General features: G+C 41.7%; 1 protein-coding gene across 1 annotated transcript in view; it reads right to left on the reverse strand.

Moving 5' to 3' along the window:
* LOC109728662 overlaps positions 306–27578 on the reverse strand; it is a 73480-nt gene continuing 46207 nt past the window's right edge. Inside the window, exons 3-6 of the mRNA XM_020259135.1 lie at positions 4281–4401; positions 3505–3564; positions 2769–3410; positions 306–1544 (exon numbers count right to left, since the gene is read on the reverse strand). Coding sequence (XP_020114724.1) covers positions 732–1544; positions 2769–3410; positions 3505–3564; positions 4281–4401 — 1636 coding nt within the window. The 3' untranslated portion in view covers positions 306–731. The remainder of the gene's footprint in view (positions 1545–2768; positions 3411–3504; positions 3565–4280; positions 4402–27578) is intronic.

The raw sequence follows: 27578 nt of genomic DNA on the forward strand, positions 1-27578 counted from the left end.
AATATTTTAGAAAGTTGGATCCCCTAAGGCCCTAATATGAAGTTTGAAGGGCTCTTGAGGGATTTTTTTTTTTTTTTCTTTTTGAAAAAGAACCCTTATATAAGACATGCGAATATGCGATCAATCAGCTGCTCAATTAGCAACTTCAAGTGAGAAAAACAGCCCATTACACTATTTGATAAAATTTAGAGGGGCGAACTCAAAATTTTGATTTGAAGGGTCAGTTTGCAAGCGTGCTAAGTTTCAGCGAGTATTTGCACATCTTCTTTTTCATTTTTCCTCATATTTAAGAGAAACACAGAATGTTAAGTGTGAAAAATCTGCGAATACAAAACACAATGTCCGATACAAAACACAATGTCCGATCCACTGTCGGTGCTCCTCCAGTGATAAGCTGTTTGTGCTTCATCTTTCCTTGACAAAAGCAAATGAAGAACATATTCTAATAAAATTTTCTCAACAAAAGCAAATGTAGAACATATTCTAATAAAATTATCTCAAAGCACTGCCAGGAATCTTAAATCTTACAGGTTAAAACAGCTGATCCCAACTACATTCAGTTGCCAACTGAAGCAAGCAACTGATAGAATCAAACCAAACACTGACATCTGGACAGGCGTCAAACCAACCCCTACACAAGATGCTCATCAGCAACCTCTCCCAACAACTATTAACATCTTGGTTAACTGTGTTATTGCTAACAACTGATTTACACAAATAACCTAACTATCTCAGCGACCCTTTGAACTCCGACGATTTCCGTGTGGACCTGACCGCCTCGGTTTGATTTCCGGTCTGCTCGTTTGATGTCTCGAGGAACGGCTTCTCTCGTGCAATGCTGGAGGTCTTCGACTTAAACGAGCAAAACCAGGAGGTGGTGATTCGTCTGGCCTCTCAGGAGACTCAGGTATACTGGGATATGGGCCCAATATTCCGCGTTGATGTTGAGGAAGGTAATCGAGGCTCTTTGATGGGCTCAATGGTCTCCGAGGTAAAGGAGAATACATGGGACGTGGTGCTCCATTCATCACATCAAAGGGCACTTTATTAGGGATGCTAGGATGAAGTTGGTTAATTTGTTCAAACTCTGGAGGGCGCCATTCGGGCATGTCATCATCATCATCGTCACCATTGCAATCATTCCAACTACTCTTTCTTTGCAAACTTTGATTTGCAATTGCTGTAATTGAATCGGGCCTGTTCTCTGAAGCATAGTTGCCATAGTTTGCCGGCATTGAAAATCGTTCACGAGCATTGAGTGATTCGGCACCAAAAGAAGAAGTAGGTGGTGCTGGATCTAAAACATCATTCAGCTTCATGTTACGTGCCTCGGGAGGTGCAAAGCCACTCATGTTCGCCTTTTCTACTTGGAGTTGCCTATTTAGTGGAGACGGCAAATTGCTCACAAGATTCTTTACCCGAACTCCACATGCATCGCTGAAATCAAATTCTGGAAGGTCGTCGTCATCATCTGGACAATGAGGAGCCTCCTTAGCTTGTAATACAAGTGGCGGAGGAACATTAAGTGGGATTTTTGTCGGTTCCTGCAAAGGGATTCAGTAAGGACGGCACTCTACCATAGGTTAAATTCCAACTAGCACTTAATGTAACTAGCTTATAAGAATAAGTTTGAGAGACATGGTTCATCAAGAAATGTAGAAACCTACAAACATTACCTTCACTATAATATTCTTTGAAACAGGTACCTGAACTTCAAAAAGTGCTGATTCCAATGCCTAATTTTTCATTATTTTGTATTTCGATACCTCCCAATCAAGTTCTATTACAACATTAAATGTCTAAAAGAATTATAAAAAGTAGCATAATATTTCATTAACTGAAAGGCAGCGAAATGAAAATAGCGAAATATTAGTAGTTTAACGAAAACTTTAAGTTCAGATTCCCAAGTCAAATTGCACTTAGTTCCAGGATATTTTCAAAATAACCTTTGAAATTTTTAACCTTGGTGACCGAACCCTCTGCAAAATTCATTTGGGGATCTAACCTTATTTTTGTCACACCGGCACTAGGTAGGCACAAGGTTGGGTTCATGCGGAAGGTTAAAAAGTGGTGAATCATTCGCCGCTTTCTTTCTAGAAAGTGAGAAACGATTTACCACTAGATCAACTTCTCTACTTCTATAAGAAGGTGGCGAATCCTTAACCACTTTTATTAAACAATAAAATCCCGATCTGAATAATCATCCACCACTATAAGGTGCATGACACATTGATACTTCAACTTAAATTTGTAGTAATTTCTGGCTCGAACTTTCTAAATTGTTGCAATCAAGTTCCACAACCTAATTTTTTTAAACTAAATGCTGACATGCCGCTAATGTAGTAAGTGATATTTCAATATTATGATTCACGATGCAGTAATAATTAAAATGCTATATCACTTTTACATCAGCAATACTTCAATATTTAGTCAACTAAATTAGGTTGTAAGACTTGATTGCAACAATTTAGAAAATTTGAGCCAGAAATTATTACGAATTTAAGTTTCAAGACCAAAGTGTCACACACCATAGTTTGAGGACCAAAAGTGTAATTTTCCCTAAAAATACAGTGAACAATTCACCATCTTGACAAATCTTTACAACCCTTTTCACATGGCACTGAGGTGGTGAAAAGAGGTTTATATCACCAAATAAATTTTAGAAGGTTTATCCCCAAATTTACAAATTTGAAGGCCTATTTTGTAAAAAAGACCCTAGTTCAGTAGTGCAAATATGTAGTGCAAATATGTTTTGACACGAAGAATACCTTTTTCTCAGTAACGCAGGAGTGGATAACTCTCTGTAGAACATCAGGCGGAAATGGTGACGGCCCAGGAAGGGCGACCTGTTTGTTAAGGTCCAAACTGAACAACTGGGGCTGTTGAGGAGTTAATGATGTACCCGAAGAAATATTTGGTTTTCTTACTTCTGAAGTTGGCATGATGCTATTTGTACAATTACGCTTGATGATGTTTCCTTTTGAGCTACTGGTGTTAGATAAACTTTTGCTAGACTGGATAGACACGCTTTCTGTCCTCATATTATTTGTACCCGCAGCCAGGATTTTGCTGGAGGCACCTTCAGATTCTCTTGAGCACGGCGTGGATTCTGCAAGAGGACACTTCACCTCCACAGCCGAAGGCTCATCGGAGAGAAGCAGCTTTTCCGAGCTGTTTTTTGTTCCATCTGACGCCTTAGGACCAGTATTTGATGATTTATGGCTTCTACGCCAAATAACACAACCAATCATCGAATCTTTGTCTTCTTCGACTGCCATTATGCCCTTGAAGAAACCGTGTTTAGCAAGTATGGTTATTATCTTGTCGCTTCGAGGGCAAACATAAAGATCATAACCTGAACAGATATGTGCAAACCCAACCTTCTCACTCTCTCTGTAACCGTTTGCAACCTGCAAAATGGTTAAAGAAAAGATATTGCAAATTAAACAATTTAGAAACATTTACAGAAAATGGTGTCCTATCAATTTCGAATCGTCGTCCTACCTCCAACATACCCGTTAGACCAGAATTGGAGGATCCAACTTTCCAACATAGGGAAATAACCTGAAAATACATAATCAAACATTCATCATACTGAAAAGTTAGCATTAGCATTGATTTTAAGAATTTAAACACCTGAATTATGTCGTTCATAAAGAACGAAATGTGCAGTAAATGGTCTACAGACATGTTGAAATAACCTTGAACAATTTTCTTACATCTTATCTAGGTCACAACAGTCTTTTTATGTTCTGTGTTCTGGTATTACATCCTATCCATCATAACATTCTCACCTTCTCTCAGCTGTCATAAATGAGTGATACAAATGAAAGCTATCGAACATCACTTTAGCTCAGTCAGTGAACTTAAATTTGGAAGCACAGAGAAGGATACAACAATGGCCCTTAAAAAACAAAAAGCTGTCATTTCATCCTAAATGGCTACACTGATCACATGTGCAAGGAGGACAACAAATATATAATACCATATTTGTACAAAGACCTACATAAAAAGGTGAAATATATAACTAAAAGCATTGAAAGTAATTATTACTTGATACATGAGTGTCAATACCAAAGGATATATAGTAAGTGAGGAAAAAAATGATTGAGAGTTATCAAGTCTGGTTATATAAATACAATAAGATTTTTCAATATAATTTGATAGCAGTATTCTAAATTTTTGCACTTGAATGGTTCAAAAGTATGTAGCGCTATTTCTGAATTTCAAAGGTTAAAACACAGATTGAATTGTTGAATGCTCCAGGAGAAAATTCTTACCATCAAAGAACGGTTACGAGAGCGAGGAAGCTCTTGGATGAATTTTTCAAATGCCTGTAGTCGCACTTTTCCCTTAATTTCTACAAGTTTTGGCCACTTGATACCTGGAGTCTTCTCACCACTTTGAATAAAAATGAAAAATAAAGAGTAAAGCATTATTGAGAAATAAATGTAATCAATTTTACGAAAGTATGTATGTATGTATGTATGTATGTATACAGATTGGATGTGCTAATGCTACTGCTGAAGGCAAAAAATGTACGGAAATATTTTAATTATGTGTGAGGATGGTAGAGCGAAAAAATGCAACTCTTAAAATTACAAAGAGAAGAAGCAACTGTGACGCTCCACTTTCCAAAGGGTCACCCATCCTAGAACTACTCTTGTCCTAGTATACTTAACTCTCTTAACCTCTTGGGTCTAACCACCACCCATAATGCTACAGCTAGGTTAAAAGGTTTAGTTTTATTATACCTTATATAGGATTAATCCAAATCTTGGGGGTGTCACATTCCTACCACTTTTAAGCCCTGACGTTTTCATCAGGCACAAATATACTCACAAATATCAGGCGATGTAAGACTTATCTCGCTAGGCTTAATCGATCTTATGAGGAGCCACGCTCCACCCACAACAATCATCAACCCGGAAGCTACACTCTGCCCACCGTATGACCTAGCTCAGCTGAGACTCATTTTACATTTTCGGCTGATAATTAGCTCTGATACCAACTGTGACACCCGCTTCCTAAGGGGTCAACCATCCTAAAACTACTCTAATCCTAGCACGCTTAACCCTCTTATGCCAAGGCATCGCCCAAAACGCTATAACCGAATTAAGAGATTTAATCCTATATATATATATATATATATAGAGTTGAGCTGGAATGCTATCGGTAGCAAACGGGCTCCGTTGCCACCCATTTGTTTTCGATGATGAAGACTTCAAATCGACGATCGGTACCGTTGAACATGATCTATATTACTTGAAGTATCTAGAAATCAAATTTCAAATCTTTTTGACGTCATTGACCTAATGATCAAAGGGTTTCAAAATTTGTAATTTTAATGGTCGATATGAGGCCTTTTCTTGTTTAACGGTGTAAAGCTATCCAAATCAATTGAATTTTGGTTAGAAAATTCTTTAAACTATTTAGAACAAGATCTATACTCTCGATCTTGATTACAAAATTCCTATCATCACTTTTTAGAGAATATTCATTTTCAGCCGTTCATTTTTACGCCCACTTGATGAACAAGAGAACAATATCGGAAAAGCATGAAATTTGATTTCTAGATACTTCAAGTGGTATAGATCATTTTCAACGGTACCGATCGTCGTTTTCGAGGCTCCATCATCGAAAACAAATGGGTGGCAACGGAGCCCGTTTGCTACCGATAGTATTCCAGCTCAACTCATATATATATATATATATATATATATATATATATATATATCCACAAAGCAACACTTGAGTGTTGAGAGAGTAAGCATATCCCCCCCATAAAGATCTCCACAAGAATGTTATGATGAGAATTCAGTGAAATGTTTTCTTTATTAACTACTCAAACAGTTGTAATTTTAAAATGGAAATATTACATGGATTCTAGACCTAGTGTCATAATATAAGATTTACTAATGTCCAACTAATTCTGACGCTCTTTAAATGTTCGAGACATTCACATTAAAGCTAGGTTAGAATTTCAAACAAATATAGCAACCAATTATAATTCACCAAATGCTTATTTCATGTCATTCTATAAGTTACGCTGGTACTCACCCAGGCGTCACGGACACGGACACAGGACACAACACAACTTGGACAAGATGACTCAACAACTTCATAAAAATTGAGATATGGATATGACATGGACACCGCTAATAAAATATAATATTATTAATATAATAAAATATATTTATTATATAGAAGATATTAATTTTGCTAAAATATTGTTATATTTCTCATACGAATAAAAGTCAATAAAATTCTCATTAATAATTTATATATTTCAAGGAAAAAAAAAAATCTCCACCATACATACTTTATGTATATGATCCAAAAATAGTTTGTATGTATTCATCAAAAAGTCAAAATATTTATCATCATATATTATATATGCATAAAAAAAGTGAAATATTTTTTTTTAATGGCATGCAACATGGACGCGCATCAAACGATGCGCGTCTATGGAGCATCCACATCAGATACGAAAGTCCGACACAAACAAGCGAGGCTTACAGCTGCGTCCATGATATATACATACTCACCCTATGATATAGATCCTTCCTTGATCACTCCTCAGCGAGGCCTTTATAGCTTGACTTGTCAATATAAGTTATAAAATTAATTAAGTGCAATCTCTTCTGTTTTGTAGCAACTTAGTAAACTCAACATAGGCCTTGTTTGATGTCCGAACAAGTTATTCAGTGATAACTTGTATGTAGCGAGAATTTTCTTGTGTGATTGCATGCGAGAAGTTTGACGTTAGCTCTTTGGGAGATCTTGACAACCATGATTTGATAGGATAGCTTATTTTTCCTATAAGACCATTTATCTCATTCCGAGAAAACAAGGCAAAAGAGAAACCAATAATACTTAAAACTAGATAGAACACAAGAAATTTAGTATCTGCACATCTTGAGACCTCTTCATGAATTGGACAATCTGCTGGATTGGTTGGTCCCCTTGTCTTTCCTGATGATCCTACTCCCATGCAATCTGAATAGCTAGCCATCTCCGCATCCCCATCAAAAGATGCAGATCATGGATCTATCGATCCTGACTACAATTCTGTACATTGACAAGAAGGTGTAACAACCTGAAGAATAGAGTAGAGTAGTTAAAAGGAATAGTAAAGGTAGCAACTTTACTAGTTAAGAGAGGAATAAGGGCAGCAGCAGGATGAAGAGGAGGAGGCTCGGTGGAGCGATCCGGCGGGAAGGTGCTCTGGCGGAACTCCGGCGGGAAGCGACTACGAAAGGGCTCAGGCACTGGCGGAGTAGAACCGAAGGCGACTAGGGCATAGCGAGAGGCAGAGAGGAGAGGAGATCGGGCGGAAGAGAGAACAGATCAAATCTACAGATTTGGGGGGAAGTAGTAGGCGGATCGGGCGGTCCGAACCTCGGATCGGGCGAAAATGGCGAACCCAAGACCCACAGGGCAATGGATAGTGCGGAGAAGGGCAACCCGAGAGCTGCTTACCCGACTGCCAGACGGTATTGGGCCGGACAAGCCCAGCAGAGGCCCATCATCCCACAGATAGCGGCCCAGGAGACTCACACCTCCTTTTACATTTTTGTTGTTAGCCATCATATAGAAGTAAATTTCATTTCAGTACACATACTAGATAGTATAAATACGAGAAGGAATGTAAACGGGATATGAAGAAAATATATTACAAATTTCATCTTCCCCAATTCTTCCTCTTCTCTTTTCTCTCTTCTCTCTTCCCTCTATCCGCAACCCTTTCCTCTGCTCTCAACTCCCCTCACTTCCCCAACTCTCCCAGAATTCTCCCTCAAGTCCTCCCAATTCCCCCTTCTATACCCTAATTCGGTAGAAGCAATCCCAGCTCGGGCGCCTATCATCCTCCTCGCCGTCCACGTCTCGGCAAAATCTCATCATCGGCGGGTTGCGACGAGTCCGGGGCATTACAAATTGGTATCAGAGCGGTTAGATCCCAGGGATTGGTGCAGTGTAGTTGCACGTTGGTTCCGATCCTTTGGATTGTTGAATCGACATAGCAACAAGTATCCGAGCTGCGAGAATCAACCCAAGGTTGTGACTCGACAAAGGATACCACTGTTAGTGTCACTCCAACACTACAGCCACAGCCTGGTTGAGGTAACTGACTACCAGAGCTGCTTGATCCCTATCCTGGCAGTGTGGAATCATCAACAATAGGCGAATCTTGCAGAAGCAAGCAATCGAGCACCATCAGCTGCTGGAATTTTATCAAACACCAAGTGAGTGAGAGGGCACCAAGGAGTAAGAAAGGGAACAAGGCAAATCTGAAGTCAACAAGTGGTAGAACAACTAGGCAATTCAACAAACAAGTCGCGATCAACGATCGAAAACCATTCCGAAGCAATTACAAAAGTCAAGCAGTTGCGCAATTCATCAAATAGCCTGGATGCAAGGTGACCAGTACTAGCAACTCGTTTTTAGCATTAGTTTAAACTGTTAATTCCTATATTGCCATTGTTGAGGAATATATCAAGGTTGGGAAAGTGTTAAGTCACTGTTCCATTAGTTGAATCAGCGACTTAGCCTCAGCATAGCATCATTGGCCACCTTGACGTAGTTACTATAGTCAAAGGAAGACGAGTGCCTAGCCCAGCAGATGGAAAACTTACAAAATACATGGCAGCATAAGTGTGAATCTCTACAGATGGAAGAAACCACAAGTTATGAAAAATTGCGACAAGAAAATGTTAAAATACATCAGCAGCTATTAGAGTTGCTAACAGCCTTAATGCCGAGCTCACAGTCAGTGAATGCCCCTTTGGTAATCAGAGAGGATCAACAAGCAGCACAGAGCGAGCCAAGTAGAAGCATTCCTATGATGCAACCAAATGTTAAGGAAAAAGAGTTACAAATACATGCTTCTATAGAGAAGAAACAAGTGCGACAACACACTCCGTGTCTGAAATCAGGCTTATCGGAATTTAATGGAGAAAATCCGGAAGCATGGGTCGAAAATTGTGAGCAGTATTTTAGCACTTACCAAATACCCAAACAACGATGGTTAGGAATAGCTATGAAGTACATAGTTGGAGGGGCAAGGATATAGAAGCAGGCATACTTCATTAACCGACGATCGGCAAATTGGGACGAGTTTTCCGATGCCATTTGTAAAAGATTCACAGAGGCGAAAGAGAGGTACCCAATCCAAGAGTTTAGTGCTTGCAAGCAAACCGACTCTTACCAAGGGAATTGTGAAGCTATTAAGATGCACGAAATCATGATGCGGGAGAATGGCCGCAAGCATGAACAACTTTTACATTCACCCAAGAGCCGACGAATGCATGATAACAGAAATGAGATAAAAGTGCAAGGCACTGTAGAAGAAATTGGCCCATTACCTACACTCAAGGCTGTAGAAGGAGGAGATAGTTCACTAATTAGTTCTGAAACCAACTATAAGGCGGAGGCGAGAAAATCAAAAACACCAAGATCTGAAGATGAAAGTGTACACAAGTAGCGATGAGGAGTTGATGAACAGAGCTGGTAGGCCTGAGGAGTTGCCGAGGTTGCATGCAGCTCAACCATCTCCTAGTAAGCTTATTTCAGCTATCACAACACCCTACACGAAGAACAAAGGCTCAAAGGAAGGCAACTTGGAAGATAACATCATTCCATCACCTATCAGTGCAAACAAGGGTGAAGGACCTCCACCAGGAACTCATAAACTGCAAGAAATTGAAGAACCAATCCCACAATGGTCTGCTAACAACCCACTTCCGCAACAACCATGGTCGGATCAAATTCATCATCAGCATCAACAGCATAAACTCCAGAATCGATCTAGTGGGCATGGAATCGATCATCATTGTAGCCCTCCAGTTCTCAGGTCGAGTTCATCATTGAAGGTTGCTACTCAGTTCGGGACCAATTTTGGCATAGATCGACCATTGGTAACACCTCAATCATCGCCGCAGCCAACCAAATCTTCGAGATTACAAGCGGCGACAGATGCTACTCAGATTGGGCTATTACGAATTGGATGCTACTCAGATTTAGTTGTTATGAAGACTGGGCTGTTACAAACTAGAAAAGTAAAGACGGAAGAGTGAGAGATTGACAACTACAACTACAAAGATAGACCCCCTTGGAAGGGATTGGCTACAGATAGGTGGAAAAGGATTGACATCAAGTGCCTAATTGATGACATTGATGGGTTCTGCAAGCAAATTCACGAAAGGCGATGGAAAATTATCAAGCAAGATCTGAGAACTTAAGTCCAAAAACCAATCCAAAATTATAATCTAGTAGAGGCTTGCCAGGTGTGGGGCTTTGTCAATGAATACAAGGAGCTAGGGATTGTGCTTAAGATGCCTCACCTATGCTCACGATTTCTGGCCTATGAACAAGCCAAGCTACAGGAATCGAATAGAAACTTGGATGTTACCTTACACATAAAAAGGGAATGCAAAGCACTTAACCATGATTATATCAAAATGGATGCAAGCTGTGCAAAATAGAAGTGAAGGAGACCATGTGCTAATTGAATTTCATACTTCCAGGGCGTGGCGAGTTGATAAAGGAATTGAACAGTGCACTCGCTGGTTAGGAATCGAAAGGGATATGCATCAGTTAATGCAAAAGTGTGAAATTTGCTTAAAAGCCAAGGAAGAAAATAGGCCAAAAAAATACTACGAGAAACTGTAGCTTGAAGAATGGTGGTCCTACACCCAATTCCACATCTCAACAGGAAAGCGAATTTTACAAGTTTTTCTGATGCGAGGTCCAGTGGCGCGCAGGTTGCGACTTCCTGAAGGTCCCAAGGGTGAGCCCTCGCCCCAACAGGTGCCACCGTCCATGCTGCCAACCAAAGAAGTTGGGCGAATGCGGACAAAAAGGGGAAACACATCAGATCGGCGCAAGGCGACACAAGCAACTAGGTACTCCCAAACCCAGTTCAAAGAGTTCCATGAGTTTCATCCTTGAGAACAAAGATGAGTTTAAGGGGAAGGGATTGTAGAATATAGGAGTATAGTAGTTAAAAGGAGTAGTAAAGGTAGCAACTTTACTAGTTAACAGAGGAATAAAGGCAGCAGCAGGGTGAAGAGGAGGCGGCTCGGCGGAGTGATCCGGCGGGAAGGTGCTCTGGCAGAACTTCGACGGGAAGCGACTACGAAAGGGCTCAGGCGCTGGCGGAGTAGAATCGGAGGCGACTAGGGCATAGCGAGAGGCAGAGAGGAGAGATCGGGCGGAAGAGAGAACCGATCAAATCTACAGATTTGGGGGCGAGGTAGAAGGCGTATCAAGCGGTCCGAACCTCGGATCGGGAGGAAATGGCGAACCCAAGACCCGCCAGGCAATGGATAGTGCGGAGAAGGGCAACTCGAGACCCGCTTACCCGACTACCAGGCATTCTTGGACTGGGCAAGCCTAGTGGAGGCCCACAATCCCACAGATAGCGGCCTAGGAGACTCACACCTCTTTTTACATTTTTGTCGTTAGCCATCATATAGTAGTAAATTTCATTTCAGTACACATACTAGNCCGAACCTCGGATCGGGCGAAAATGGCGAACCCAAGACCCACAGGGCAATGGATAGTGCGGAGAAGGGCAACTCGAGACCCGCTTACCCGACTGCCAGACGGTATTGGGCCGGGCAAGCCTAGCGGAGGCCCATCATCCCACAGATAGCGGCCTAGGAGACTCACACCTCTTTTTACATTTTTGTCGTTAGCCATCATATAGTAGTAAATTTCATTTCAGTACACATACTAGATAGTATAAATACGAGAAGGAATGTTAAACGGGATATGAAGAAAATATATTACAAATTTCATCTTCCCCAATTCTTCCTCTTCTCTTTTCTCTCTTCTCTCTTCCCCCTATCCCTAACCCTCTCCTCTGCTCTCAACTCCCCTAACTCTCCCAGAATTCTCCCTCAAGTCCTCCCAATTCCCCCTTCTATACCCGAATTCGGTAGAAGCAATCCCAGCTCGGGCGCCCATCATCCTCCTCGCCGTCCACGTCTCGGCAAAATCTCGTCATCGGCGGGTTGCGACGAGTCCGGGGCATTACAGAAGGCAAGTTAATGTACAAGAGAATCCTTTTACACACGAAAGGAGAAGGCAAGGTTTTAACCTTTCTTGTATAAAGTGCTCTGAAAGCAGAATCCATAAACGTAACAGCCACCTCCATGGCAGGATTGCAGTCTCCCAGCTATGTTTGGAGTATTGATAACTGCCTACCATGGCATTTCATCACATGGCAGGTCGTACGAAAGCTTTTGATACATCATGGCAGCCAATATGGAGGGTGACATGGCAATCACTTTGAACCACTTAAGTCAAACTTTTGATTTGCATATTGATGACCCTTGTGAAAAAGTGTGACAAATATGTAGACTCTGATAAATAAGAATATAAATAAGGAAATCCTAACTTGTTACAAGTTAGAGCAGCAGACAGACTGAGGGAAGATAGACAAGAGGTGACATTTTTTAGGGATGTTGTTTTTACAATACATTAGGTATTTGAACTTCCTAAGAACTGAATTTCTTGATATTTAGACATCATTAAGCTAATGATCAAGTGGTCTCAGAATTGACAATTTTAATGGTCTATATGAGATTTTTCTTGTTTAATAGCGTAGAAATACTCAAATCAATTAATTTTTTCACAAAAATATTTGGTACTAAAGTAACTGAACTTTGAATCATTTTGAAAATGACTATCAATATTTAAAAGCTTTAATTATATTGTCCAACCTTTAAATTTTTTGCCTCGAGTTTTTCAGCTTTAACCTAGAACATCAATACATCCATGCGTCATGCCTTCCTTTGTCCTCCATCACACCTTATAGTTCAATCTCCCCTGCTTATTGAGTTGACAGTTATACCTACTTAAGTTTTGGATGGTCAAGAGTAAAATCATGAAATCCATTATGAACAATTAAAGACACCGGGCATGAATGTACTAATGCAACAGGTGTAAGCAATAATTTTTAAGACACAAATCAAACAATTTCGAAGGTTAGGTAGCAAAATCAAACTTCTCTAAGATTAGGCAGTTGTCTTTAAATGACCTAATATTCTCATATGGCATTATGAGCGGCGACTAAAATAACTGCTGCATGAGAGAAAGTAGTCCAGTAGGTGACTTTGAAACTACTATTTCTAAACAACAAAAATATAAGGTTGTGGTAGCAGCAACTTTCCTGAAACATTCGATGATAGACATGTGAATGTAATGAATTTAGAGAACGACTACGTTGGGGTATATAATTCATCAATAGCGATTGCACAACAAATTGTCTAGTGGCAGTCATGGTGATAAAGGAATAATCCTTGATGGTGGTAATAGAGAAATGACCCACATTGGTGATCGTTGGTTGTGCGGATGCAATGCCCTAAATTTCAAATGAACAGAGAAAAGAAAGGTTTTTAGCCTGAAGTGTCAAGTTTCAAAACATACACCTTACGTTCCGGAACAAGAGCAGGAAGCAAGGTGATTAGGGGTTCGATTTCTGATTAACCTGTTATTTAGTTCCGGAACATGACTGTGTTTCGGAACCCACAATGTAGGTTCTTGGACCTGCATATGTAAGGTACCGGACTTCTAAAATCATGAAGGTACGGTGTACATTTGGTTGGAAGACCATTTGAACGGTTTCGGTGAGGTCTCGGTGAGGTCCGGAAGCATTCGGGCGTTTTCGGTGCGCGTAGGCGCTAAAACGAAGCCGAAAGGCCATGTTGGGCCATGAGCCAAATCCAGCATTAGCATAGATGAAAAGATGATGAAAACACGCTCGAAAACATGTTTGGAAAGTTTCGGTTCGATTTGAAAAGAATCGGAGGTCAAACAGGCGAAAACGAAAAAGAAACGGTGAAAAGGCTGAAAATTTGGCTAAGTCCTTAAAGGCTGGAATTCTGGACCTACGGGGACCGGTCCCTCAAGTCCAGGGACCGGTCCCCAATACAAAAAATGGCCCCCGCGGGGGCAATGTAATAAATATGAAGTTGAGGGGCCTATTTGCATTTGTGGCACTATGAGAGGGTATAGAATGGTGTTAATTGATATTTTTCCCCTCTCCCTCAACCGTGTGAACCCAAAACCCTCCCCTCTCTCTCTAGAAAGAAAAAAAGAGGAAGAAGAAGAAGAAGAGGAAGGAGAAGGAGATGGTGGAGAAGAAGAAAAGCAAGATGGAGCTTCATCTTCTCATTTTCTTCCTCTCCATTGGGCTAGCTTGAGAGGTAAGCTTGCTACTCCCTTTAATGGTAGATCTCTAGGATTAGCTTTATGTGCTCTAGAGATGGATTTAGTAGCATTCCTAGATGCTAATTAGACGTTTTATTACTTGAATCCAAGGTTATATTGTGTATTCTTGCAATAGTTGAAACCTAGGGTTCAAAATGCAATTTTTGTAAATGGATGAGTTTGATCAAAATTGAACCTATATAAACCTAATGGCGAAGTCAGTTCGGCGATTCGTCGAGTCTACGCGAAGATATTGAAGAAACGGCGTTTTTGGCTTCGTTTCCGCCTGGAGGGCCGAGGCGACGTCCAAAAATCACAAGATCGGATCCCGAGCACCGTAGCAAGAAACCGAAGACCTTTAATTCCCGGATCGCGAAGCGAAGGTCGTTCGGTGGTCGCGCACGCATTGGGTCGAGCGAGCGGCGTGCGCCGTGGGAGGCCGATTGCGAGTGACTACAAGCAATCGGAACGCGATAACAGGTGGGTTGTGCTCACCGAAGTTATTAGCTCGCTTCCATGTCGAAGCGTTAAGTGTAATTCTCATTGATGCATATAATGTAAATGCTAGATGATGCATATAATGTAAATGCATGATGACATGAGGCATATACTAGATGATGTTGACATATCATGAGATGCTAGTTGATATATATACATGATAGGGTATTGGATAGTCGCATTTCTGTTCTTGCATGATCCTTTGTAGTGTAGCAACATGAGTTGACACTTGAGTTAGGATGCATGAGAATAGAGGAATGGTGACCTAGAACCCTATAGGGATAAGTTAAATGATAACTTGATCTTGCATTGTTGAATATGATGATATATGACTAAAATAGTCGAGGAATTACATTGTGACGAGTGGCATGTAAACCAAGTAAATAACTTGACGAGTGGCATGTAAACCAAGTAAATAACTTGACAAGTGGCATTAGAACTTAGTGTTAAACAACACTTGTGCATAATGGTCCTAGTGACAAGATATTCTCGTTGGACACAGAATTGATCATACTCACAATGTCTGTTCAGCACTTGTGGCGGTCGCTCCGCACTAGTGCGACTCCGGAGTTTGGCACGTAAATCGATTGGGATAGCCTATGTGAGGTCCCAAGGGATAGCCTATGTGGGGTCCCGCAGACAATCCCTTGGGTGGTTCGAGGCCCCCATTAAAGACGGATTTGAGATGTGAGTTGAGGGCGCGCCTATGGGCCAGCCAGTGGATTGGATAATATACTCATGAGAATTGTGCAAATTAGGCATATGAGCGGTAGTTGAGTCCTAGTAGAGTGGACATTAGGCTGAGGTGCAAGTGAGACGTCCTTCGCCCCGAGCCTGGCTTTGCGCGGTATTCCGCGGATGATTAACTCAAGACCGAGTCGGGTGGATAGCTTTGTAAAGGTAAATGAAACCTGGTTAGCGACAGTAAAGGTCAATGTAACCTTATGATTAAAACGATAATTGACATGAATCTGTGATAGTGGAAACTTAGAACTCAATTGGATGAGCTATGAATAGCATGATTGAAAGTAGTATCGATTGAACTACTAGTTGATTACATAGTTGCATAACATTCATATTGCATATTGTGAGGCATGGACATAATAATGTTAGTTGCATAAAATACATGATGATATATATATCTGTTGGATATTTGTTGGACTAACATGTTGCAGTGCCTCCTTCGGACCTGGTGGGTCGAGCTCTTCCATTGGGTGGCCGTACCCACTGGAAACTATATTTATATAGTTCTCACCCCCGTGTGGTTTTGGGGGTTGCAGGTTCGCACGCGAGCGGCGTGGCGACGCGAGGCGAGGGTGTAGCTCCGTAGATAGCACCCTACCATCGAGACCAGAGATAGCGATACCCGAGTCAGCCAAGCTAGAGGCTGTAGAAAAGAGAGAATCAACTTGTAATAATCTTGTGATAATTGATTGTATTCGAATGTTTAAATGTATTTGAAAGAAAAAAAAATGTAAATAATATCAAGTGAGATAAATGATTGTAATAACTTAGGATGTGTTATGTTGTTGATACCTTCCTTATGCAATCTCTGCTTGAATACTGTCCCTGTTTGGGACCTCTTGTATTGTAATTGATTACGACGCCTAGAACGTACAGGGGAGACTCTGTCCGTTCGGCCGTCTGTCGGCGTGCCCGAACCCGACCAAATAGGCGGGGCTCGGGGCGTGACAGCATAAGTGTGGGTTGTGCGAGCAGTGATGGGGGAAAGCAAAAATGCAGAATGTCAAAGGGTTAAAATGCAAATGTGTATCCTTTATAAATGCCCTCAAAGAGCTAACCCTAACTCCTTTTCTTTCTTCCCCTCTCCCCCATCAAGAGAACTCTTTCCTCCTTCCTCTCACTCCCTCACACCCTATCTTCTTCCTCCTCTTTCTCAAGGATTCCCACTTGGAGCTCGAGCTTAGGGGGCTTGGACAAGCTAACCTTGACTTTTGGAGCTCCATTTTTCGAGGAACTTCAAGATTTAGGTGAGTTACCTAGGGATCTTTTGTTTTGTCAGGTGATACTTTTTGATAGTAAGAGTGTTTTCTTGATTTCGAGCTTTTAGAAAACTCAACGCATTACGGCTTGTTTTCATAGATGCATTGTTGTTGTATAGGGTTTTCAAACTATTCTTGTCATGAACTTCCATTGGATGAGCTTCTACACAAAGTAGAAGTCTCTTAGAGGATTTCATGGAAGACCCTAGATTTCGATTTCTAAACTTAAAACCCTAGAAATTCAACTAGAACCTCAGTGTTCCCATGTTTCTTTTATTGTGCTAAAGAGCCCTCCAAGTGTCTTGGATGATTTGAATACGTTTCTAGTTAAATCAACGACACAATTCTGTGAAAATCGCTGAGTTGTCAGACCAAGTTCCGAAACCTACTCAATAAAATGATGTGTCATTGGTTCAGATTCTGCGGGACCAGGGTTAAGTGTTCCGGAACCTGAGGGTGGTTCCTAAACCTTCGTGTTAAGTTTCAAAACATAACACCATGAAACCAAGTAAACGATTTCTCCTACAGTATGACATGTTTACACTCTCGGTAGGTTAGAGCAAGGTTCGAGGAGCTGAGAGTGTGTCGTGATCGTCAAGCGAGCTACTCGAGATGGGTGCTCAATCCGAAGCGTGTTTAGTGAAACCCATGTGACTTGGTTCAATTGTCTTCACCCTTCTTATGACTGATAATTATTCATGAGATTCATGTGGTGGATTAATATCGATAACTTGATCGATGATGACTCGCAAACTATTTTTGCTTATTCATTCATGAAAATGTTGGTAGAAGCATGTTCTGTTTACTCACTTGTTGTAATCCTAACTTTGCCACATAGAAAAGCATGCTAGATAAACCTTATTATATTCATGATGACATAGAGGCTAGTGGAAACAATAGTACTTATTGGCCAGAGCGGCCCTCGTTATTGATTATGGACATAGTACTTAGCTCCTATACTGCTACCATCGTTTTGATCATAGAACACGACAACATGATGCTTTGCTCCCCTATCAGCGACACTCTGGTTCGACCAATCTCGTGGTAGGAAGAGCTCTTCCGAAAAAGTGGTCCGAAACTGAAGAGTTAGGGCCTTGTCTGGAACTAAAAAATTAGGACAGCTGAGCATAAGCGGTTCGGGATTGAAAAGTTAGAGCGCAAATTGCGTCAAGAATTGTTCGACCTAATGATGCAGTTGATGCACATTCATCCATTGCTTGTAGTTCATCAGACATAGTTTTTTATCGTGTAGTAGTGCATATTATTGTTACTTCTACATGCTTACCCACAATTTTTTCCGACTATGCCTTGTTATTACAAATATTTTTCTTTGACCAATCAGTGCAACTTGTCCTTGTCGGCTGGTTGTATATATATATGGAGGCAGAGAGAGATGGATTTTGTTGCGAATTGGAGACCGATTTTGACGAAACAAAATTGTAGGTTTGAGGGTCCGGCAGTGCCGAAAGTGCTGGTGCGATCCGTTCGTAAATCCGACGAGCCGATCGGCCGAAATTGCACGTTATTCGAGGGAGATTCGATATTGCATATTGGGTTTTTTCACAAAAAACCCAATATTTTATGTATCGAATCGTGTGGGATCACTTGTGGAGATGCGTTTGCGCGTATTACACGTGCCCTGAGGGACTCGGGTCAAATTTCTGCTTTCTCAGGGAGTTTGCTATAATTATACATTTGGGTACAAAATTGGTACCTAGGGTTTCCTTTTTCTAACCCTAACCCTAACCCTAACCCTAACCCTAGCCACTCCCTCTCTTCCCCCGAGCCCTAGCCGCCTTCCCTCCCTCCTCTGACAAAGCCGCACACACCCCTGACCGCCAGCGCTCCTCCTTCGGCCGGCCAACCCACAGCCAACCTTGCTCTCTCTCTCCCTCTTAAGTTTTCCCCCTCCCTTTCCCTTTTCTTCTTCGGCTCAGGCAACCTCAGGTGGGGCAACACCTTATGGATCTCCTTTTCCTTATCCTAGGGTTCCAACTATCCCTCTGCGGCAGCCCCAACCACCGCTAAGCGCCACCGTGGCCGCTGCAGCCTTCCCTGGACAGTTTCGGGCAGAAGCAGCCACTCCTCGTTGCAGCACCACTGTCGCCTCCCCTGAGCGTCGCCGCCGCCTCCCTCCGATCTTGGGAGATGCGCCGCCACTGTCCCTTGCCTTCCCGGCCGCCGCCATCGCTGGGAAGAACAATCCAGGCTTGAGCCCTAACTCGGGTGGACCAAGCTTCTCCTAGCGCCGCTGCCGCCGCTCCCGCCATCGACCAAGGTGAGCACCGCACCCCCTTACCCTCCGCACTCATCCCTCGGCCACCCGCACGCCGCCGTGCCGTCGGCTGTCAGCCGAAGCCTGGTGCTCCCTGCCTTGCCGAAAATAGGGTGGTTTTAGCCCTAGTTCCTGTTCCGGCCATCCGAGGACCTCCCGACTCTTCGGAAGGTGAGCACGGTGACCTAGAGTCGTTGCTGATCACCATGCTCACCTCGGTTTCTGTCGAAGAAGCCACGCTTGCTGTTTTGCATCGTCACTCTCGGAATAATTATTTATTTGCTATAATCTTGGCCCTAGAGCGCTCCTCAGCTACTTTTCTTGCCCCAGACAACAAGCATGGGCTTTGCTGCGTCGAGACCTATCCACCGGTGCCCTCGGTTGGTCTTGCAAACACGCGGTGCACTTAATTGGCCCTATTTAATGTTTTTCGCAGCTTAAATCATTAATTATCTATGGTTTAGGGGCATGTTTGTAATTTTGACAGCAGAGGCTGTCTTGGGCAGCGTGAGGCCACTTGGTGTAACCCTCTGGACTGGTTGTCCAAGTTTCCGATGCCCTCGCGGAATCAAATTTGATTCCGAAGCATTTTCCAACAAAATCCTCCGTAGAACGCGATGATTGTTGTGGGGTCCACTTGCTACTAGTGTTATCACCCCAGGTTTGTCGCGGAGCTTCGCTGGCTGGTTACGCTCACTGTCTCGAGTTTCCGAAGACAACGGGTGAGCGACGGAGGATTCTGGTGCCGAAAATGACATTTTCGGAAATCCGAAATGGCATATTAAGTGTGTTATTTTATATCTGTGCTCTTTGGACTTGTGGTTGTTGTCTGAACACCTATGTTGGTGCGTTTCGGGATAGCAGATGACCAGTATTGTACTATGGTACCCTCCAAAACAGTCCATACCAATCGAAAGTGCTTCGGTGGACTTTTTGAAACTTTCGGCGGTTCCGAGGTTGTGTTTAGTGTTTTGGAGTCGACTTGGCAGACCTTGACATGGTGGCTCTTTCATAGATCCAGTCGACATCCTAGCGAACCTTGAGTGTTAGACGCTACTACGGTTACAAGTGGGTGCTTCTATCCGGAGTCGGTACAGTGGTACTAGCTCAATGATATTCTCCCTTAGGTGGTGTTTGGTTGTCTGTAAAAACACCCTGAAAATTTTTTTTCCATTGAAAAATAATTCTCTTGTTTGGTTGCTTGTAAAAGTAGTTGCCGGAAAAAAAAATTTTACGGATTCTGTGTAAAAACCCAACTTTTCGTTTTCCACCCACCGCGGGCGGAAAACGAAAACTTGATCCCAAAGTCGGGGCTCACAGCGTTGAAAAGAACGCGGTCCACGAGAAAGTCTGATTCTCGTGGACCGCGTGAGTGGTCCAACTGTGGACCACTCACTCACCCTCTCTCTCTCATATATATATATATATATATGAGATGGTAAAAAATAATTATATATATTTATAAATATATATATATATATATATTTATTATATATATATAATATTTTATTTATAAATTTGTAATTATTTATTAATATTTCTAAATATATTATATATGATGTAATATGTTTATTATAATTTTAAATATATTTAATATGTATATAAAAATTATAATAATATATAAAATATATTAATTATTATATATTAATATTATATAATAAAATATATTAAATAGTTTTTCATCTATTTTTTTTCTTCCAACCAAACAAGCTTCATGGAAAACTATTTTTTTTTCCAACAAACCAAACACTAACGACGTAAAATTATTTTTCCACCGAAAATTTGTTTTCCACCGAAAATTTTTTTTCCATAGTTTTACGTGGAACCAAACACACCCTTACCCTTTCCCGTTGCTTCTTCATACTATTGATGAGTATTACACCATTAGGCTTTCGGTTATTTACTCTACTTTCGTTCTTTCGCATATTAGCAATAGAGTGGTGTTGGATTATTGCATGATCTCTATTTGTGGGACCTGATTGGTCGATGTTGGTCGGTTCGTCGATCTGGTGATCTAGTTTGGACAGGTGTGGGTTATCGACTTACTCTCGACTTTTTGTCGCCTGATTGACTATTGAGCATTTCGCATCGATCGTCACAGCTCATGTAGCACGTCACATACACCAACGGGTTTGGCCACCGTGTGGGTGTTCTTTTTCGAAAAAGTGGTCATCTCTTCGACCCTTGAGGCCTTGCAAGGTGCTAGCTAGGGTTTTGTGCTGGTGAGTGAGCATACTGTGACACTGCCTGCGGTCTTTAGACCTCTATGGCAAGGTGTTTGGATATCAGTTTTCATACAGTTGATGCATATGTTTATTGTTCACAATAGCGGTAGGTGATTACTGTTGTTCATATCTATGTTTCTTTACCCGCTATTATACATGAGTATCTATCTATTTCAATTGTATTTCTCTCGCCAGTGAGTACACTTGCCCTCGTCGGCTTGTGGTACCCACTGGGAAACCCTTGTTGATTTCTCACCCACCCCTCGAGGTGATCTCAGTGGTGGGAGTCGAGACGGTGCGTGAGCTGCGATGGCTAGCGAGCTATAGAGATCCCAACCTGTCTACATCGATTACGGTTACATTGACTCTGACCCGTTCCATTTATTGTTAATAAATTAGAAATTGTGGTCCAGTTATCTGCTTGTGTGATTGTTGGCTTATGAATAATCTTTTGTTGTGGATAATCATTTATTTGCAAACATTTGGAATGGTGCTGCTATTGGGATTTTCAGTGATATCGTGATTTCGGTTTTATGATATGTGATTTTCTACCCCTCGAGGTAATCGTTTTTTTTTTTAAAGAATGAGTTTCCGTGTGGTAGACCATTTTCAAATGAGTTCTACGGCTTTATCGATTCTTAGTATTTCAAAAACATGAAGTTTCCAGGTAGAAAACATTTGTAAATGATAGAATTAACTGTTGTAATGTGCATTTGCATCATCCTTCGCCTAAGGAGTGTTTAAAGCATGCATCATCTCAAGGACTGCTAGCTAATTGATTATTGCGAGCATCTGCATTGTGAATGCTGTTTGCGTGATTGAATGTTAGTATTGCAACAATTCTCGTAGTAGTACGTTGTACAAATACAGAGAAGACTCTGTCCTAGTGGACAGGGAAAAACTTGTATTTGTAACAGGTTTATTCTGTCCCGTGGCAAGTTGTTCTTAAAAAAAAAGGGCATTTTTTTCCACTGGCTTACTTTTGAACAAGTCTTTTATCCGAAAAAGCTTTACAAAAGAGGCCACGGGGCGTGACATTACATATATGCATTATTGGAGCAAGTTTTAGGTGAGGTTGGTGAGAAATATGTGGTACAGCTAGTATTGGACAATGGTGCAAATTTTAAGAAAGCTGACAAACTACTGATGCAAAAGCATCCACATTTATTTTGGACTCTTTGTGCAGCGCATTGCATCAATCTAATGAAATAAATCGGGTGAAAAATACTGAAGATACTGCAAAACGTGTATCTAAGTATTTGTATAATCATCTTTAGGTTCATGCTTTAATGGTGAAATTCACAAGACAAGAGCTCGTACGTCCTGATATTACACAATTTGCCACAAATTTTATAGCTCTAAGCAGTATTCTTCAAAATAAAAATAGATTAAAGTCCATGTATTCTTCAAAATAAAAATAGATTAAAGTCCATGTTTGCATCAGATGAACGGCAAACATCTCGTTATGCTTACATGGCCGAGGAAAAATCGATTGAGCAAATAATTCTGTCCGCCAAATTTTAGAATTATGTGAAAAAGATTGTTGATATTGTGGAGCCACTATACATCGTCCTTCGTTTAGTGGATCATGACAAAATATCTCAAATGGGACATGTCTATTATAAACTGAGGATGGCTAAAAATAATATAAAAAAAAACAATCCATTGTCGTGTCAATTTTATCTGAAATTATTGACACATGTTGGGATGTCCAGATGAGTCGGGATCTACACTTAGCAGGTAAGTTAGATAAATTATAACAAAACTATTTGTAATTTATTATTCAATTGTATTCTTGCATTGTTAATAAAGTGATTTTTTTTCTTAATGATAGGTTATTATCTTAATCCGTCGTACCACTATCGTTATAATCTTGGATTTGATGATGAATTGTTAAAGGCATTACGAAATGTCATCAATAGATTTGAGAGGGATCCAACACATACTGCTCTTGCCATAAATGAAGTATAATAGCTTTTTCAATGTATCATTAATTTGCTAGATGTTAATATACTGATTGCTCATTATTATACTATCATAGTAAAGGAAAAAATATTTCATAAATCCTTTGAAACTTTTGGCGAAGCGAATGCAATTAACGGGAGACAATACCGATCCCAGTAAGTAACTCGATAATTTAGACATTTTACATTTGGCGATAAATCTAATTTGATATAATTTTAACTTTTAATTGAACAACTGAGTGGTGGCTACAACATGGTGGATCAGCAAAGCATTTAAAAAAGATTGTTAGGCATGTTTTATCTCAAACGACAACGTCTAGTAGATGTGAACACAACTAAAGTACATTCGCACTAATACATATCAAAGTGCGTACCTGATTAGCGTACGCTCGATTGGAGAAGCTAGTTTATATCCACTATAATATGAGGCTCCGTTTAAGATGCATGCAAAAGGAGTATGATAAGGAAAAGGAATTAAAAACTTATGATCCCTTGGATATAAGCTTTATCGGTGATGAATCAGACCCCATACTTTGATTGGCTGCAAGATAGAGACAATCAAGAGGACCCATTGCTTGATGAGCCTGGAGATCCACCACGACCATTCAGAATAATCGCTGAGGAAGCAGGAGTTAGTAATATTGAAAGATGGGCTGACGAGAATATAGGGATGTCTCAGGGTGATGTGCAAGAACAAGCAGCCATGGACTAAGAATCTCAAAATCCTGCAGATGATTCTGATGCAGAATTTGAACGCCTTATGCTGGGACCTAGACATGGTCGCCCACGTTGTACTCAAAACCAATCTGGAAAGGAGAAGACCTCGTATAGTCTTCAACGACAATCCAAAGTGGTAAGAGTAAAAAAAAGTATGATCTCAATGGATCCATTAGATGCAGCTAATGCATTCCCACAATATGATGATCGCGATACATCGACACCAGTAGATTCTGGGTTACCACGGTCCAAAGATGAATACAGTGATGATAATAATACCACTAATAGCAGTGAGGATGGTGACTACTTCATTCCACCAACACAACAAAAGGGTGGGGGTGGTCTTATATTTACTGAAAAGCAAAGCTTCATGCATGCCACTCAAGATGCTGATCACGGGTCTCGACCACATCAAACATCTGGAGTGGTATATGATCATAGAAGAGGTAATAGGTCCTCACAACAAGATTATGGAAAGAGGAGAAAAGGTTTGGAGGCGATGTTAACTACACACCCGCGAGGAATGATACTTTGTACACACAGTTTGATTCGGTATTATCGTAGCCCTCATATCAATATGGCCTTTATAGAGAGAGATCCAATTATGATGTATCAATTCATGGCACTCAGAATGAATCCCAATCCATCCGCATCAATTGGAGCAACAATAATCCGCTTACTATCCATCTGTACATTCATATAGTGAAAGCTCATATGGCGAATCTACGTCCACTGATACGTATGCATACCCACATTTTGGTTCTTATATTCTATACAATCCTTATTCTTATGATGTTTCATCCCATATGCCACAAATGACTGTTGTCCATTACATCCACGATCTAGTTGTGTATGCAGATTTTCTACGACAATACAATGAAATGTACCGGGAATATGACTTTCTCACAAAACCAACAATATTTATATCAACATTGTCAAATAAATCTTGTATCTGCAGATGACAATATGCCATATGATCTACCGCGATGATCTATGTAGAATTAAACAGTTATCTGTAAGGACCAAGATTTTGGCAGTATAGTTAAACTCTCAGTTGACGATGTTTTTGTGTGTAATTTAATTACAAAAGCACTCGTCAAGTTTCGGGAGAAAACGAGTTAGAACGGAGATTCTACGCGATTTCCAAGTTTCACTTAAAGTGAATAGTAACTTGGTTTTCCGGATAGCTCAATGCGTAGAGGTGGCTTCTGGCTCGTACCGGACTCCGTTCATAGCAGTCCAATAGCTCGTTTCGATCGATTTAGCTGTTCTGGAACTTATGGCGCTGACAGATTTTGAGTTTGAAGCACGGATTTCGAGAAAATCCGAAAATACATGTTTTATATGTAATTGTGCGTCATTTCTGCCTTTTGGAGAGAAAACGGATTTCGTCGCGAATCCGTGGTCGATCGAGGTAAACCAAATTTGTAGCCTTGTTGTCTCCGTCGTGCTGATCGCACTGGTGCGATCCGTTCGCAAATCTGACGGACGAATCTGCGGAGATTGCGCGTTGATCGAGGAGAGGTTGGTGTTGGCAAAACGGTAATTTCGCAAAAAGTGCGATATTTTATGTGTCGTTTCGCGTGAATTTGATTGTGAAGGTGTATCCGCGCGTTTTACTCGCACTGTAGAGGGCTTGGTTGCAATTAACCATCTTCGGAGGACTTATTTGCATTTTAGCCAGCCTATATTTAATGTTTTCTAGGGTTTTTCTTGGGATCCGAGCCCTAGTTGAGCCCCCAGCTGCCCTAGCCGCACCCTGCCACCTCCATCTCTGTTCCCCTGCCCCGCCGCGCACGGGCTGGCCGCCGCCGATCGAGCCCCGGCCGGCAGCCACCGCCACAGCCACCATCTTCCACCTTTTTCTCCTCCCTCTCCATCTCTCTCCTTTTTTCTGAAAGTTTTGGGATAGCCCAAGGATCTATCTAGATTGTATCTAACACCTAGAGGGGGGTGAATAGGTGTAAAAGCCGAAAACAACAAATCTCAATGCGGTAAAAGTAAATGCAAAAAATAAAAAATCACACTGAGATTTACGTGGAAAACTCCAACTAGGAGTAAAAAATCACGGGACCAACACGCGATAACAATCCACTAAGAATAAAAGATTATAAGGTGATTTACCGATTCCACGGACTCAAACCTCTATTTTATCTTCTCCGGATCTCGTGCACACCAGCAGGTTGTCCACGCCCAACGTCCGAATCCACGAACGTCACGTCCCAAATCCACGAAACGTCCACACTTCGAATCCACGAAGTCTTGATCACGCTGAATCCACGACGCCCATTCGAATCCACGAGCACACTCCGTCCGGAGCAAGAATACCAAGATTGACGATAATTTATTGCTTAGACAATCATTAAAGAACCATAGAAGATGTTTCTAAGCAATAGCCGGATCAATTCTCCATGAAGAACAAGAAATTAGAGTTTCAAGAATTGATCCAATAGAAACTTGTTGTTTGAGAGAAGAAAGAATGCACCCAATAAGTTTCTAGGGTTTCAAAACAATATTCTATGCCTTCATACTCTTTTAGAAACACCCCTACATCTTATTTATAGGTTTAGAAGATTTAGAAACTGACTAGGATTGCAAAAATCCAATTTTAANCCCGGCCGCCGCCGTGGCCGCAGCAGCCCTTGGAGCCCGAGCCCAAGCCGGTACGGGCTCGGTTTGCTTCGCCGTCGCCGCCGCCGCTCTCAGCCGCCACCCGAGGTGAGCCTCGTACTCCTCACCTCCCCCGCACCCATACCTGGCCCCCGCGCGTGCCGCCATGCCGCCGGAAGCCGGCCGGAGCAAGCTTGCTCCAGCCAAGCCCGAAATAGGGCTTAGTTGAGTAGATTTATTGTTCTGAGCTTCCCGAGGCCTCCCGATCAATACGGAAGGGAGCATGATGATCGTGACTCATTGCTGATCATCGTGCTCACCTTTGTTTCTGTCGGGAAGGCCCCGTTCCGCTGTTTCGGCAGTGTCGACTTTGTCGAGCCTTTTTGGCTACTGTTTCTGGATTGCGTGCGTTGTTCCGGCGATCCGAGGCTGTTCCGATGCCTCCGGAGGTGAGCACGGTGATCGTTGATCAATTCTGATCACAGCGCTCACCTTATTTTGGATCAGCGGATGTCTTATCGGCCTGTTCGGCGCGATTTTCCCCGACTGCGCGCTGTTCGCAGAACCTTCGGGTTGCTCCCGTGCTTCCCACAGTGAGCTGTTGCGCTTCGGACCGTGAGCACAGCCTCCGGCACGTCGAGACCTGTCAGTACGTATCTCGGCGGACCTTAGAAGTCCTCGGTTTGTGAGAACGAGCCATAGAAGTCGCCCGATTTACATAAAATGATGGATTTTATGTAAACATAGGGACTTTTATGCATTTGTGCACCTTGTGGCTACTGTGGGCAGTGCGTTGGTGTGTGTGGTGACCCTCGGACTGATTGTCCATGATCTAATAGCTTTCGCGGAAATCAAAAAGTCGATTCCGGCGTGTTTTTCGGCGAAATTCGCCGAAAGAACGCGGTTTCAGTTCGAATTTCTTCCGACGTGGTTTGTTTATCTTGTGAATTGTCGCTGAGACTTGTTGGCTGGTCACCATCATCATTTTGTGGGTTCGGTGATGATGGGTGAGCGACGGTGAGTTCCGGTGTCGAAATAGACGCTTACGGGAACTCATATTCGTACAATT

The sequence above is a fragment of the Ananas comosus genome, linkage group 2 (genome assembly GCF_001540865.1).
Source record: "Ananas comosus cultivar F153 linkage group 2, ASM154086v1, whole genome shotgun sequence".
NCBI classification, from domain to species: Eukaryota; Viridiplantae; Streptophyta; class Magnoliopsida; order Poales; family Bromeliaceae; genus Ananas; species Ananas comosus.